Source organism: Schistocerca cancellata, chromosome 3, assembly GCF_023864275.1.
Source record: "Schistocerca cancellata isolate TAMUIC-IGC-003103 chromosome 3, iqSchCanc2.1, whole genome shotgun sequence".
Classification (NCBI taxonomy): Eukaryota; Metazoa; Arthropoda; class Insecta; order Orthoptera; family Acrididae; genus Schistocerca; species Schistocerca cancellata.
Genome location: NC_064628.1, coordinates 743,286,321 through 743,301,817, shown reverse-complemented (window position 1 = coordinate 743,301,817; position 15,497 = coordinate 743,286,321). Strand labels below are relative to the sequence as shown.

The 15,497-nt window shown below is 38.4% G+C and overlaps 1 protein-coding gene and 1 non-coding gene across 3 annotated transcripts in view; one reads left to right on the top strand and one right to left on the bottom strand.

The window, feature by feature from the left end:
• Positions 1 to 10,477, top strand: part of LOC126175757 (pyridine nucleotide-disulfide oxidoreductase domain-containing protein 2-like) — a 188,603-nt gene extending 178,126 nt beyond the window's left edge. For both annotated transcript variants that reach the window (XM_049922724.1, XM_049922725.1), the window contains exon 11: positions 9,978 to 10,477. In XM_049922724.1, the coding sequence (XP_049778681.1) occupies positions 9,978 to 10,187 (210 nt within the window). In that variant the 3' untranslated portion in view covers positions 10,188 to 10,477. The remainder of the gene's footprint in view (positions 1 to 9,977) is intronic.
• Positions 10,478 to 14,339: 3,862 nt separating this feature from the next.
• Trnas-uga (transfer RNA serine (anticodon UGA)) lies at positions 14,340 to 14,415 on the bottom strand. The gene has a single exon. It is a non-coding gene; the product is annotated as a tRNA-Ser (tRNA).
• Positions 14,416 to 15,497: the final 1,082 nt, after the last annotated feature.

The following is a 15,497-nucleotide window of genomic DNA, read 5'->3' as shown; positions in this document are numbered from 1 at the left end:
TGTGGTTGAACACTGTGTACATGCTTTTCCAGCCCAATAAACCATTTTTGAGTATCCTACACTATGAGTTTATGAAAATAGTTTAAAGTTTCTTTTGGTTAAAATGAAAATGAAGTAGTAAGAATAAATTATAATTGCAAGTGTATTACAAGAATGTAATGATTTACAGCAATTATTGAATTGTCTTAGACTCATGATACATGAAACTCTTGATTAGATATTTTGATAGCCAGTTGCAGATAAAACAAAACAATGCAAAAACTGAGGCATAAGAAAAATAATAAAAGAGGTAGGTATAAGTATAATAGAGGAAATAAACATTTTCAGAAGGAACTTAAAATGACCTATAGTCATGAGATATGAAACCTTTCCTTGGTCAGTCAACACAGTAGGGAGATTTAAAGAGAAGGCAAAAATGTGATGATAGTAGAACATTCAATACAAGTGACTTACTGGAGGGAAGCATTTTACAACAAGTGCAGGAAATGTCCCAGAATCTGATCTTTCTGCTGTACTTTGTTGGGGAGCAAATGAGGTCGTATAGTCATTACCAGTTTACCTTCAAGTACCATATTAATCAACAGTACAAAAGTACTTTTTTATTGGCATTTCCATTACACTGTTCCCAAAAGTAGAGGTTTTGTTTCTAACAAATAGGAGTAGCTGGTTGAAGAGTAGGCTGTCTATCTCACACATCATGACTTCTGCTCAATCTTTGGTTCATGAGACAAATGTTTTGTGTAATACTTAGTATTCCTCAGTTTAATGCAAACAGGTCTAATTTTTTGTAACGAAAGGAACAGTTTCTAGAATGTAAGCACAAGGCCCTGTTATATATTTTGAGCCCCATGTACAGTGGTGTCTGAGCATAAAGCAAAAAGTGATGCGAAGGAAATTTGAAGTTTTCCTTGTGACGAGTACCATAGCTATGCTTAAAAGCTCCGTTTTAAGCACAGCTATGGTACTTGTCACAAGGAAAACTTCAAATTTTCTTCACATCACTTACAGCTTTATGCATTCCAATGATGTAAACTGTACAATTTTTATTAAAGTGGCTCTTCCCACATTTATTGTGACTACATATGTTATGATCATCAGGTCCAGTTCTCAAGAAAATAAAATAAAATAAAATAAAGCACATAATAATAATAATAATAATAATTTTAACATGTGGGCACCTTCACTGTACTACTCATCAGTATGATATCGACAAAATATTTACAGTGCACATTCATAATCGAGTTACAACACAACCTTAATGTTATTACAGTGGCTTCACCTTATTTAGGCAGTGGACAGAAAATAGCTCTCAATATGTAAAACAAATAATTGAAAGTTCACATTGGCACAATACATAACCAGAGTACGAATTACTGACTTGAAGAAAAAGCTGATAAAAGTTAATACCAGCCACTAGTTCAGTTTAATATATTAGGTAAGTCACATGGATATACTGAGTGTGTGAATACAGATGTATTTGTCCATAGATGTTACCCCTAAGATTTTCGAACTCAGACTTTCAAAGAGATGATAGCAAGTTAGAAGCAGGAGTCAGACTCATTACATAGATTTTACTTGTGTTTAACATGTGGGCACCTTCACTGTACTACTCATCAGTATGATATTGACAAAATATTTACAGTGCACATTCATAATCGAGTTACAACACAACCTTAATGTTGTTATTACAGTGGCTTCACCTTATTTAGGCAGTGGACAGAAAATATTTCTCAATATGTAAAACAAATAATTGAAAGTTCACATTGGCACAATACATAACCAGAGTACAAATTACTGACTTGAAGAAAAAGCTCATAAAAGTTAATACCAGCCACTAGTTCAGTTTAATATATTAGGTAAGTCACATGGATATACTGAGTGTGTGAATACAGATGTATTTGTCCATAGATGTTACCCCTAAGATTTTCGAACTCAGACTTTCAAAGAGATGTTAGCAAGTTAGAAGCAGGAGTCAGACTCATTACATAGATTTTACTTGTGTATCACTAAGGTTTCTGGGGCCAGACATTCACACTGATGTTAGCATGTTAAGAGCAGTATGCAGACTTATTACATAGATGTTATTCATATATCAACTAGCCCAGAACTGCAGGTTTTCTGGTGGTGTTTGCCTATAAAGACTGACATATGAATATTTTAGTATTTCTGAAACTACTTAGGGTTTGAAAAAATGCTAGGTTAGATTTTACCGGTTGGCTGAGCTGTATTTTCCAACAAATAATTTGGTTTATAGAATACGTAGTTGTTAGTAAAGTTAATGTGAATTCTCTAATTACAAGTACTACAGCCATACTTATAATTATTAACAATAATTTAGGCAAGTTCTTAAATAATGGCTTAATTAATTACTGGAGGGTGTTATTCAGTCCAGGAGAATTAGAGCAACAAAAGTATAATGGTAGATGCAAGATTTTAACAAGTACAGTGGCTAAACTTACAATAGAAGTTTTGGGTGTGTTCAGACTTTAATATTAGCTATCTGGTAAATTACTTGAAACACTGTAAATTCTGGATGCTTGTATTTCTAATGAGTAGGGTCAAGATTTCTCAGATTAAGTATTAGCTCAGTCCATATCCCCTACTACATGCTATAGTAATAATTTCAGTTATCAATTACTTTTAATTAACATTAGCAAAAATAAATGGACTATTGGGATCTGCACGTTGAAAACTGTAGTTTGCATAATAAACCTACATGAAGCACAGTCTGACTAATATTTTGAAAGATTCAGGTGCCTGTTATACAAGGTGAACAGTAACAAAACCAACAAACTGCAGGGACCGACTCCTGACTGAAAATGGAGGAAAAACGTCCTGTGAACATGTGTCCAGAAATGCATTGTTGCCACAGTAGATGGCTGATAATGACAGTTCCTCTGATCACATCATGTTTTCCTGGAGTGTTGCAGGCTGTTGACTGACCCAATATACTGCAGTGGTAAGGTTGAGTATTCATGTTGGGAACAAGCCAAGGTTGTGTACGACCAAGGATATGGAAACAGTTGAAAGGCAGCACAGCTATACCAAAACAAGTACCCTCACAGACACCAACTACATCACACAACATTTCAAGCCAGTGATAAGGATAGTAGTGGTTGTCATGCAGGATGCACATAATCGTACACCATGTTGGTGGGCCAGTTGCCTGGAGCTTATACTAGAGTTCGTATAAATATCCTGCAGAACTTGGCCCTCCAGATCTAGTGTATGCACAGTCTACCACCCCCCTGCATGTTTGTCTGCCTGAAAGGACCCATGATCATGCAAATGCCCAAAAAGGAGTTGAAATGTTGTGTGAAGTGGTTGATGTCTGTGAGGGTACTTGTTTTGGTATACCTGTGCTGCCTCTTGACCATTTCCATCTGCTTGGCCATACTCAAAAACCATCTTAGCTTGTTCTCAGCATGAATACTGGACCATTCTGCTGCTTACAGTATGCTGCATCAATCACACACTCCGCAACGTACAAGGAACACACTTCATTTGGTCAGAGGAACTGTCATTCATCAGTGCCATCTACAGTGACAACAATGCATTTCAAGACATGTTTATAGGATCTTCCCTCCTCCATTTCCAGTCACGAACCCATCCATGCAGTTCGTCAATTTTATTGACATTCACTCTGCATAACGGAGAAAGGCTGTTACCAAAAATCTCTGAAAGTTCTTGCCCGATTTGCTTCAAATTTCTACATTCAGATGAAACAATGAAGAAAGTTAATGAAAAATTAAATACCAAACAAACAAAATACTTCATCAGTACAACAAAAAACCAGCCAAAGTTGCAAATTTCACGTTTTTTATTCACTCAGTGACTAGTTCCAGGCCAGGACCCATTTTCAAATAATCGTAATAAAGTCAAAAATGGTCTTTCTGAAAATGCAAAACCCATGTCAAAAATGTGCAAATGAACAGTTACAGGGCTTACAGATAACTATAGCATGCTGGAAGTTCAAAAATACTTCATAGTAAACTGACTGTAATTCCTATCAAGAGTATAAATTATTATAGCAGCTATACCCATCTTGGAGATACTACCATTAGAATTCACTAGATTGGGGATGAGTGAACGCTTGAGAATTTGACAGAAAATGATTGCAAACTATTATTTTTTGCTTGGGTGGTTCAGTGGTTGGGAAGGGAGTAAGACAGGGTTGTAGCCTCTCCCCGATGTTATTCAGTCTGTATATTGAGCAAGCAGTAAAGGAAACAAAAGAAAAGTTCGGAGTAGGTATTAAAATCCATGGAGAAGAAATAAAAACTTTGAGGTTCGCTGATGACATTGTAATTCTGTCAGAGACAGCAAAGGACTTGGAAGAGCAGTTGAACGGAATGGACAGTGTCTTGAAAGGAGGGTATAAGATTAACATCAACAAAAGCAAAACGAGGATAATGGAATGTAGTCAAATTAAGTCGGGTGATGCTGAGGGAATTAGATTAGGAAATGAGACACTTAAAGTAGTAAAGAAGTTTTGCTATTTGGGAAGCAAAATAACTGATGATGGTTGAAGTAGAGAGGATATAAAATGCAGACTGGAAATGGCAAGGAAAGCATTTCTGAAGAAGAAAAATTTGTTAACATCAAGTATAGATTTAAATGTCAGGAAGTCATTTCTGAATGTATTTGTATGGAGTGTAGCCATGTATGGAAGTGAAACATGGACGATAAATAGTTTAGACAAGAAAAGAATAGAAGCTTTCAAAATGTGGTGCTACAGAAGAATGCTGAAGATTAGATGGGTAGATCACATAACTAATGAGGAGGTATTGAATAGAATTGGGGAGAAGAGAAGTTTGTGGCACAACTTGACTAGAAGAAGAGATCGGTTGGTAGGACATATTCTGATATATTGAGGGATCACCAATTTAGTATTGGAGGGCAGCGTGGAGGGTAAAAATCGAAGAGGGAGACCAAGAGATGAATACACTAAGCAGGTTCAGAAGGATGTAGGCTGCAGTAGGTACTGGGAGATGAAGAAGCTTGCACAGGATAGAGTAGCATGGAGAGCTGCATCAAACCAGTCTCAGGATTGAAGACCACAACAACAACAACAACAAAAACATTTTTTGCTTAGTTGACATTGTTACATATGAAATACACCCTGAAGATATTTTACTCTTTTTTTTTCAAAGTTACTTTTATTATTAAAGTCCACAGTGACATACAAACACTAAGGCATGTCATGCATATAGTACCACCAAAAGTCACTAGATCACAGGCTCATCAAAAAATTGAACAGAACCTGAGATTTTCTAAACTGTGATATAGAAACTGCTGAAAATTTTGAGTCATGCTCATACACAGCCCTACTTGACACAGTGAAAACTGAGCTGAAACTTTAGAAAATGAATTTTCCAAAAACACAATGAGATACTTATTGCAAAATGCAAAAATACATGACACAACTAGCTGTATTTTCATACAGGGAAAATAAAAGTTTGTGAGAATTAGTTATTACTAAATATTTGGTTTGAATTGGTGTATGTTTGCAAAAGTCAGAGTCCCATACTCTTATTTTTATGAATGCCAAAGGTGGGGATGTATTCATTTGTAACACTCAGTGATTGAAATATGCCCTTTCATTTAAAGTGATTGCAGTTTCCCATGTGGCTTGCAATTGCTATGAGTATCAATAAGGCACACGGTCAATCACTTTGTGTTGAGGATATTAAACATCCCGTGCACAGCTGGGTATTGCAGCTAGCTAAATATAAAAATATGTTGTTTTCCTTAAGCCATTATGGTTCATTATTTTCATGTCATAATAAATATAGAATTTAAATAAAACTATAGAAAGTTACTAGACCTTACAATTACTAGACCTTACAATTACTAGACTTCTACACTACACCCTCAGCTACCAGCTTCTTCGTTAGTATGACAGAAATGTTTTGTTCTTTAACAGCACTCAGAACCATTATAATCTTCAGAAGCAACTTTCTTTATGTATTTTTGAGAATTACTTTGTACTACTTTAGGAAAATGAAGTCCAGGTACTCTCCTTCAAATCCTGTAAGTAGGAAATTGAAGACAGCCAGTCTGTACAGCCCCCATGTTAGGCCAAAAATATTGAGGTAGAAGCTAAAATCTTCACGTTACTGTCATTCACGAAGTACCAATGATCCATCACTGCTGATCTGTCAGGTTGTAGCAAGTGGGTGTACCATTAATGTTCTGATTTGATACATATCTCATGAACAGTTCAACATTAATTCTCAATGAAAATGTGTGTTCTGTTACTTGGGCTCCAGCTGCATAAAATTAAGATGGAGTCCACACATAGGTAAACTAATAAAGAAAGTCAGTGCAGAATGTTTTGCTCTTAGAAGAATCTCTTAGTGTGTTGCCCTAAAGAAAAGTTTTATTTTGCACATTTGCACTCTCCATCATCTCAAGGAATTATTGGCCACGTCATTACCTACTTTACACATTATTTTTATTGCTGGCTTTCATGGCATAAATGGCTTTATTGACTTCAATAAAATCATTTACGCAGTGGACACCAGCAGTAACAATATTGTGCAAAGTAAATGACCACACATTGTCAACACTTCTTCACAGATCGTGGAATTCTTCTGCTCATTTTCCAGTAAATTTACTTCTTAGTGATTTTCATTTCTGATGACAGAAATCAGTTCCATCTGAATTGTGATCTACACAATCATAAAGCAAGACACAAAAATAATATCAATGTAGAATTTGTCTCCCTGTCTAAAGATATATGTGCAGACACATTTGATGTAAATGTATTCATCAAGCTCCCTTCAAACAGAAAGCAATAATCTGAGAGTCCTCAGAATACTTAAAACATGCAACATTAGCCACTCCTCCTACAAATTATCTGATTATCAGATTCAAGGACTGAAAATTACTTTTAGCTACATGGCACATAGCAGTGTCCATTGTAAAGATTTGTGTGTTGCCTCTATTGTTACAGCTGTAGGTAACAAAGTTATTTAAAAATAACGATGTATGCAAGCAAATATTAAGCTAAAATTAGAAGATGCTCATCAGCTATGTAATATAACTTAAAAAGCTGCAGCTTCTTCAAAAGTAGCGATTTTCCTACAAATTAGTTACATTACATTTAGCTGGCATAACCACAAATAGTACTACGCAGTATATGTTTACAGTTATTATACTGTACTGATTAAGTTTCCACACTTTGTTTTTTTATTAGTGGTTGTATATCTCGATTTGTTTCTCATTCTGCGTGAGATGGTGCAGTGTTTAGCATAGTGGAGTCACATTTGGGAGGATGGTGGTTCAAATCCCTAATCTGGCATCTAGATTTAGGTTTCCCTTAATTTTCCTCAAGCACTTCAGGCAGATGCCAGGATGGTTCCTTCGAAAGGGCATGGTTGATTTCTTTCTCCATTCATTCATTCATTCATTCTCAACAGAATATTCATCTCTAATCTTTCTTCCTTCAATCATTTCTCACCCATGAATGTTCCCCTTCTTGATAGAATCTACAATCAATGAATGAATGAAAATATGAATGAATGAACATATTTTTGTGTTCTTTCTTGAATTCAATGACTGGATGCATAGAAAAATAAATAAAAACAATAATAAAAATTATCCAAAATGCCTTTGGAAAACTACATAGAATTTTCAAAATGAAGTTTGCAATGTGTCTGAAAAGTACAGTCTGAGATCAGTGAGCATTACCAGTTCTGACTTGTGGCAGTGAAACATGGATTTTCAATGTGAAAACCACTTAACAACTGAGGGTTGCTCATTGGCTACTGGAGAGATGCATATTAAGATTTAGTAAGACACACAGAAAAGTAAATAAATGGGTTAGGGAACAGACTGGAGTGGATGATGTGACTATGATATATAGACCAAAAATATTGCTTGCTGGATTCCAAGAGATAAGAAAAATCAATACAATGACAGATCAGTCTGTTCATTCAAAATTCACTGAAAATTTCACCAGTATTCTCATTAACATTTAGTGCTGAAATGCATTCCTTTATTAGAAATTCCACTAACAGAGCTAATATATAAGGAGCATTCAAAAAGAAAGAAGCCAGAGTCTGGAATGTGCAAACCAGTGACAGGAGGGTAATATCGTGGTGTGTGTAATGAGGTGTGGTTCCGACCAGAGAGTGGAAGTTCACAGGCCATCACTAGAGGGCACGTGTACACGTCACATGGCTATACAGAGCTAGCAGCAGCATGCATCAATCATCCAACCCTGCCAGTCGCATTGCAAACAGTGACATGGAGGTGTCAAAAGAAGAGCAAAGAGGTGTTCTTCATTTTCTGACAGTGGAAGGAGTAGGAGGAATGGACATTCATCGATGAATGTCACAAGTGTACAGTGAACATTGGATGTCCCTTGCAAGGGTCAAGGCATGACACAAGCACTTCACGGAAGGGCGAGTGTTGTTAGCCAATGATGCACAGTCTGAAGCACCACACTACATTACGGATGACATCATCCAGCTGGTGGATGCACTCATTACCCAGGACTGCCATGTGACAGTGAAAGCCATGGCCACCATGGTCAGATTGAGTGTGGAAGTGTTCACACCATCAAGAAGGAATGACTGTGTGCCCAATGGGTGCCCCACAGTCTTCAATCACACCAGGAAGCATGTTGAATGGCCCACTGTCTTGCTCATCTGCAGTGGTATGCTCAGGAAGGGAATGCATTCCTGGCACAAGTGGTGGCTGGAGATGAGTCATGGTGTCGTCACTTCAAGCCAGAATCAAAACGACAAAGTCTCCAGTGGAAGCATCCAGGGTCACCACCACCAAAAAAAGCCAAGGCCATCCACATGAGTGCAGGAAAGGTTATGCTGACATTCTTCTTTGACCTAGATGGCCCCCTATTGATTCACTTCCTGTAGCACAGCATTACTTGCAAACCTTGACCACCTTTCGCCAAGCGATCAAATCAAAATGACCAGGCAATCTCACCTGCGGGGTCATTCTGCTTCATGACAATGCAAAGCCTCATATGGCTAACACAGCTGCGGCACTCCTGCAGAAATTCAAATGGGAGGTTCTTGGCCACCCTCCATGCAGTCTGAACCTCTCCCCCTGTGTTTACACCATTTTTGGTCCCCTTAAATAGGCTCTGAGGGGCAAACGATTCACCTCGGATGACAACGTCCAGCTGTATGTGCGGAACTGGTCAACATCGCAGCCCCGGGAATTTTACGAGACAGCTATTCACCGCCTTGTGTCAAAGTGGGACAGGTGTCTCAACAGCCAGGGTCAATACTTCTAACATATAGGTACTGTAATTACGCCTCTGGCTCATTTCTTTTTGAATGCCCCTTATAACATTCAGAAATAAAATTATATAATCTATTAAATAAACTACTCATTACTTTTATGTTAACCATATTGCCATTGACAAGAACATAATTAATATGCTGATTAGATAATTATATGACTTTATTGGAAAAGTCTTGACATGTGATAAGAAACCAGTATATAGAGCAGATTAAATTATATGAATAAGAAGTAGCACATTAAGTAATGCAAAACACTCAACTCTAGAAATAAATCTATTTTTAAAGATTTATATCTCCTGTAATGCAGGCGCCACTGGTGATGGTCATGCAATCAATTCTAGTCCATCAATAATAAATAAAACAATGGAAACTCTGGTAGGAATACCTCAGGCCAAGATGTTGGATTTGGTAGTCACGAGTGCATGAGGTGTGCTTGCTTGTGTGTATGAATGGTGTGTGTCTCTCTTTTACTGATGAATACTGTGGCTGGAAGCCTTATGTAATTGTCTTTTAATTGTCTACAACATAATGTGTCTTCTTTATGGTAAGGAGCAATCTGTCTTTTCCTAGATTTCAAATAATAAATAAAAGGAATCACCATTGACAGCTTAGGTAAAATAACATATTTCCATTTTTTCCTGTTCTCTGCTCTTTTAAACAAAAATGATAAAAAACGACCAATGCTTATTTATCTTTCAGAATATCTTCCATGGGGCATTATCACCAGATCAGTTACTGCTAGGGAGACCAGCCCCCGGAGGAGGTGGGCCCTCTGCACCAGCAGCACCTTTCACTCCTGTGCCACGCTTGCTGCTCTGTGGCAGTGGATCCCACCCAGGAGGAGGCGTAATGGGGGCTGCAGGGCTCATCGCAGCCCACAGTGCTATTCGTCTTCTGAAAAAGTCTTAAACTGATGGATTAAAAGATTTTACAGCTTTTCTGTTGTCATACATGTGGGTCTTGCTTACAGTCAGATACAATGAATAATATTGTGGGGCAGACAAGAACTGAAATACACTGTACATCTGAGACCGTAGAGCTTGAAAACAACTTTTAAATGCTAAGTTGCTAAATCTAGTTGCTCTTAATATCTAGTGTTTCTTGAAGGCTATTTATTTAATGAAAAGCTGAAGACTGAACCTCTATATTGTGTAGAAAATACATTCATTATGCAAAATACATCTGTGTGCAAAACTTTACATATAATGTTATCTTAGGAAAGAAATAACAGAGTTTCAACTTCTTCCACCTTCATATTTCCAATTTCCCAATAGTGCTAGATCATCCAGTGAATTTGTATGTGGAAGCTTAACAATACCTTCACAAGCCATATTATTTCCTAGCAAGTGAAACAAAAACTATTCAAAACTGCCATCCCAATGATAATTAATTCCTCTTATTGTCTATGATTGTATGTTTTCTTTGAAAGTTCATCCTGGTTAAAATCGCTGCACATGTGATAATGCTCAATCAGAAAAAAAAGCAAAGGAAACATATTAACAAGTTTCAAAGGCAAGAGTGCTCTACCAATAGATGACTGTCAATTTGTGAATCATTTTGCCAGCATACAGTAAATCATCACGTGAAAACAAATTATAACTCAAGGTATTGTGATGCTCAATCTAAGACCAACAACATTTATTGAACACAAATAAACATTCAGTAACAACAAATTAAAATCACTACCACTACTACTACTGCTGGTGCTACTACCTACTACTACTACTACTACTACTACTACTACTACTCTGTATGTATATGCATTGAAATTATAGTATTACATAAAGTTCCACTTACAACTTGTGATGGTGGAAGTGACACACTCATCAGCTGAAGCACTGTGCAACAGTGGTGATTGTGATTCACTTGTGGAGAGGAAGTTGGATAACAGCAACTCGGAGTGCATCCACTGGCAGGTGGCCTTGTATCAGCTCATTGTGGATGTTCAGATGACAGAACTGCATTAGTGTTGGCTTTCACACCGCAGTCACACATGGGACAATGTTATGCCTATCAGTAGATCTGCATCTTCCACTTGCAGACCTGTTGGAGTTACTAAATCACCCCAAACCCAGCCCCACCTCAAACCCCCTTGAACTGGCATGTAGGGCCATTACCTACCCAGCCTGTGCAAGGAAGGTGGAGCACCTTGCAAGGATCTGGGTCTTCTAGGAGTGAGGCAGGTCCTGGGTAAGTCCTTCAGCTCTTGGGAAGGAAGAGACAAACCATCATCCTCTGTGACCCAGGAGTAGAGAGACCTACAATGTGTTTGCAATGGTGATGAATGTGGACTCCTCAATGAGGAAGGCCGCAAAATATGCCCCTGATAAACTGATTTTAGAAACACATTTTTGGCCTGAAAATTTTGAAAAAAAAAAAAGTCCATCTGGATGAAGCAGTGGATAAGAATCAGTGTTCTTTTCAGCATTAATGGTTTGCTAAAAGCCTTCACTTGACCAAAGAGAGCTCCCAAGCTTCCTAACCACCACTAACCAGGTTAAATCAATCAATCAATACATAAGAAACAGTGAAGCCCACTGACTGCAGTAAAGTGGGCAACGTAACTACTTGTTGTTTTAGCCTGTCCAATCCAAACTTAAACTCAACCTTAATGGCCAGTAGAATCGGGCGGGCCTTGCAAAATATTAGACTTACTGATGACTATGACAAAGAAGACCTAAAACTGAGCTGCCTTCCCCAAATATGATTCAAACAGCATCACATACGAAGTGTATCAATGGCTGCACAGGGTACTAACAAACCAATATAGTTCACTTCATGATGTAATGAAATTCTAAAGGCTGAACACATATGACCAAAAATGTACTTGGCCAAAGGATCAACCACAATAAAAAGTGACAATATTGAAGACACATGAGAATAAGTCATCATCAACTGCACACCACCTAAGAAAGGCTTCTCATGGTGGCTGTTCATCCACAGTTTTGATTATACCCAGCTGAACAAGGGTGTGCCCACACTAAAGTACACAGACTGGTTAATGACTGAATAGAAAAACCACTGGAATGTCTTGTCCTGTTGAAGGTAACAACATTTTATGATGTGCCAGCACATGATTACTGCCTGAATTTTATTAATTTGAATTGGCTAGGGTCACTGCTTGGCATCACTTTTGAACCAAGTAATATAACAATGGATTCACAGACCGCAAAAAGGCCCATTGATGTTCTGGACATTTGGCTGAAAGTGAAGTTATAGGCATTATTGATTTACTTCTTGAGCTTCGTTGAATGACTGGCACCTGCAACTGCTGCAACATTGAACTAAAGTGCTCAACCAGTTCCCAGCATTGATTCATATGGTCCTGCCATAGCTCAAGAAATGTTTCATGTATGGTAGCACTTGACAAGCTAATACTGGAATCTTCTCATTGCCAATACAGTAAACCTCACTCTAAGGCAAACAACATTTACTGAGCACAAATAAACATTCTGTAGCAACAAATTAAAAGTGTCTTCGTGGATGGATCACTTAGGACCACTCGTAATCAACATTTGTTGGCCTTCCTTTTTGCCCAGTATTCTTTCATACGCAACGAATGGGCTATCTTTCATTGCATAGACCACGTATGTTGGTTAGTTTTTCTGTCTTCTTCCTCAAAACCCAATGGGTTTGTGATTTTTCCGATTTCATTTCTGTCATATAGATTTGGAGACCCTAATTCTCTCAGGTCTTTTTCCGTCTGTTTGTACCAGTTCAGTCTTGTAGTTTTGTTCTTTAAAAATGTATGGATTTTGTGCATCAACCTGTTTGAGTCCATTCTTTCTAAATGCCCCATGAATTGGATTCTTCTCATGTGCATCGTGTCTGTTATTTTGGAGACATTTTTATATATTTCTGCATAGGGTTTTGGATAACGCACACCATCTTTAGTTCTTGGTCCTAGAATTTTCCTCATTCTTTTACATTCTTTCACTTACAATTCCCCTTTTAGTGTTCTGTGTTGAAGATTTGGTGTCTCAGATGCATAGAGAGCTTTGAGTTTAATTACTGTTGTGTAATGTTGTATTTTGCAGTTCCACGAGAGACTCTTTTTGTTGTAAACGTTTTTTGTTAACTGAAAAGCCGTCTCCATTTTCTGGACTCTTGATCTGACAGATTTCTTTTCATTACAATTTTTTGCAATCCATTCACCAAAATATTTAAATTCTTTTACTCAAGAGATGTAGTTATTACCAATTTTGAGATCAGAAGGTGCCTCTTTGATGTCAGTCATAAATTTTGTTTTTTCAAATGAAATTTCTAATCCTATTTTTGCTGCCTGCTCTTGTAATAATTCTAGCTGTTTCTGTGCATCAGTAATGTCTTGTGCAATTATTGCCATGTCATCATCAAATGCTAAACAGTATAATTCTATGCCCTTTACGATTTGGTCCCAGTCTGTGTGCCGGTGCACCTCCTTTTCTCCATTCTCGAACAACTTTTTCAAGAGCACAATTGAAGAGCACTGGGGACAGTCCATCCCCTTGTCATACTCCTGTGTCTATTTCAAATTCTGTGCTCAATTCTCCCATAAATTTTACTTTGAATCTGGTCTCCATAAGTGTTTCTTTTATGATGTTTGTTGTCTTTTGATTTAGTCCAAATTCTGATAATACTTCAAAAAGGGATTCTCCATCTATACTGTCATATAATGTCTATTATTCCACAAAACCAAATAATAATAGTTCTCAGAATGAGATTTTCACTCTGCAGCGGAGTGTGTGCTGATATGAAACTTCCTGGCAGATTAAAACTGTGTGCTGGACCGAGACTTGAACTCAGGACCTTTGCCTTTCACAGGCAAGTGCTCTACCAACTTAGCTACCCAAGCACAACCCACACCCCGTCCTCACAGCTTTACTTCTGCCAGTACCTTGCCTCCTACCTTCCAAACTTTACAGAAGCTCTCCTGTGAACCTTGCAGAACTAGCCCTCCTGAAAGAAAGGATATTGTGGGGACATGGCTTAGCCACAGCCTGGGGGATGTTTCCAGAATGAGATTTTCACTCTGCAGCGGAGTGTGCGCTAATATGAAACTTCCTGGCAGATTAAAACTGTATGCCGGACCGAGACTCGAACTCGGGACCTTTGCCTTTCACAGGCAAGTGCTCTCACCAACTGAGCTACCCAAGCACAACCCACACCCCGTCCTCACAGCTTTACTTCTGCCAGTACCTTGCCTCCTACCTTCCAAACTTTACAGAAGCTCTCCTGTGAACCTTGCAGAATTAACACTGCTGAAACATCCCCCAGGCTGTGGCTAAGCCATGTCTCCACAATATCCTTTCTTTCAGGAGTGCTAGTTCTGCAAGGTTCGCAGGAGAGCTTCTGTAAAGTTTGGAAGGTAGGAGGCGAGGTACTGGCAGAAGTAAAGATGTGAGAATGGGGCGTGGGTTGTGCTTGGGTAGCTCAGTTGGTAGAGCACTTGCCCGTGAAAGGCAAAGGTCCCGAGTTCGAGTCTCGGTCCGGTACACAGTTTTAATCTGCCAGGAGTTTCATATCAGCGCACACTCCGCTGCAGAGTGAAAATCTCATTCTGGAAACATCCCCCAGGCTGTGGCTAAGCCATGTCTCTGCAAAAGAACTTGCAAAACAACTTGCCCCCCTTCTAACAGCCGTGTACCGCAAGTCTCTAGAGGAACGGAAGGTTCCAAATGATTGGAAAAGAGCACAGGTAGTCCCAGTCTTCAAGAAGGGTCGTCGAGCAGATGCGCAAAACTATAGACCTATATCTCTCTTGTAGAATTTTAGAACATGTTTTTTGCTCAGTATCATGTCGTTTTTGGAAACCCTGAAACTACTATGTAGGAATCAACATGGATTCCGGAAACAGCGATCGTGTGAGACCCAACTCGCTTTATTTGTTCATGAGACCCAGAAAATATTAGATACAGGCTCCCAGGTAGATGCTGTTTTTCTTGACTTCCGGAAAGCGTTCGATACAGTTCCGCACTGTCGCCTGATAAACAAAGTAAGAGCCTACGGAATATCAGACCAGCTGTGTGGCTGGATTGAAGAGTTTTTAGCATGTTGTTATCAATGGAGAGACGTCTACAGACGTTAAAGTAACCTCTGGCGTGCACAGGGGAGTGTTATGGGACCATTGCTTTTCACAATATATATAAATGACCTAGTAGATAGTGTCCGAAGTTCCATGCGGCTTTTCGCGGATGATGCTGTAATATACAGAGAAGTTGCAGCATTAGAAAATTGTAG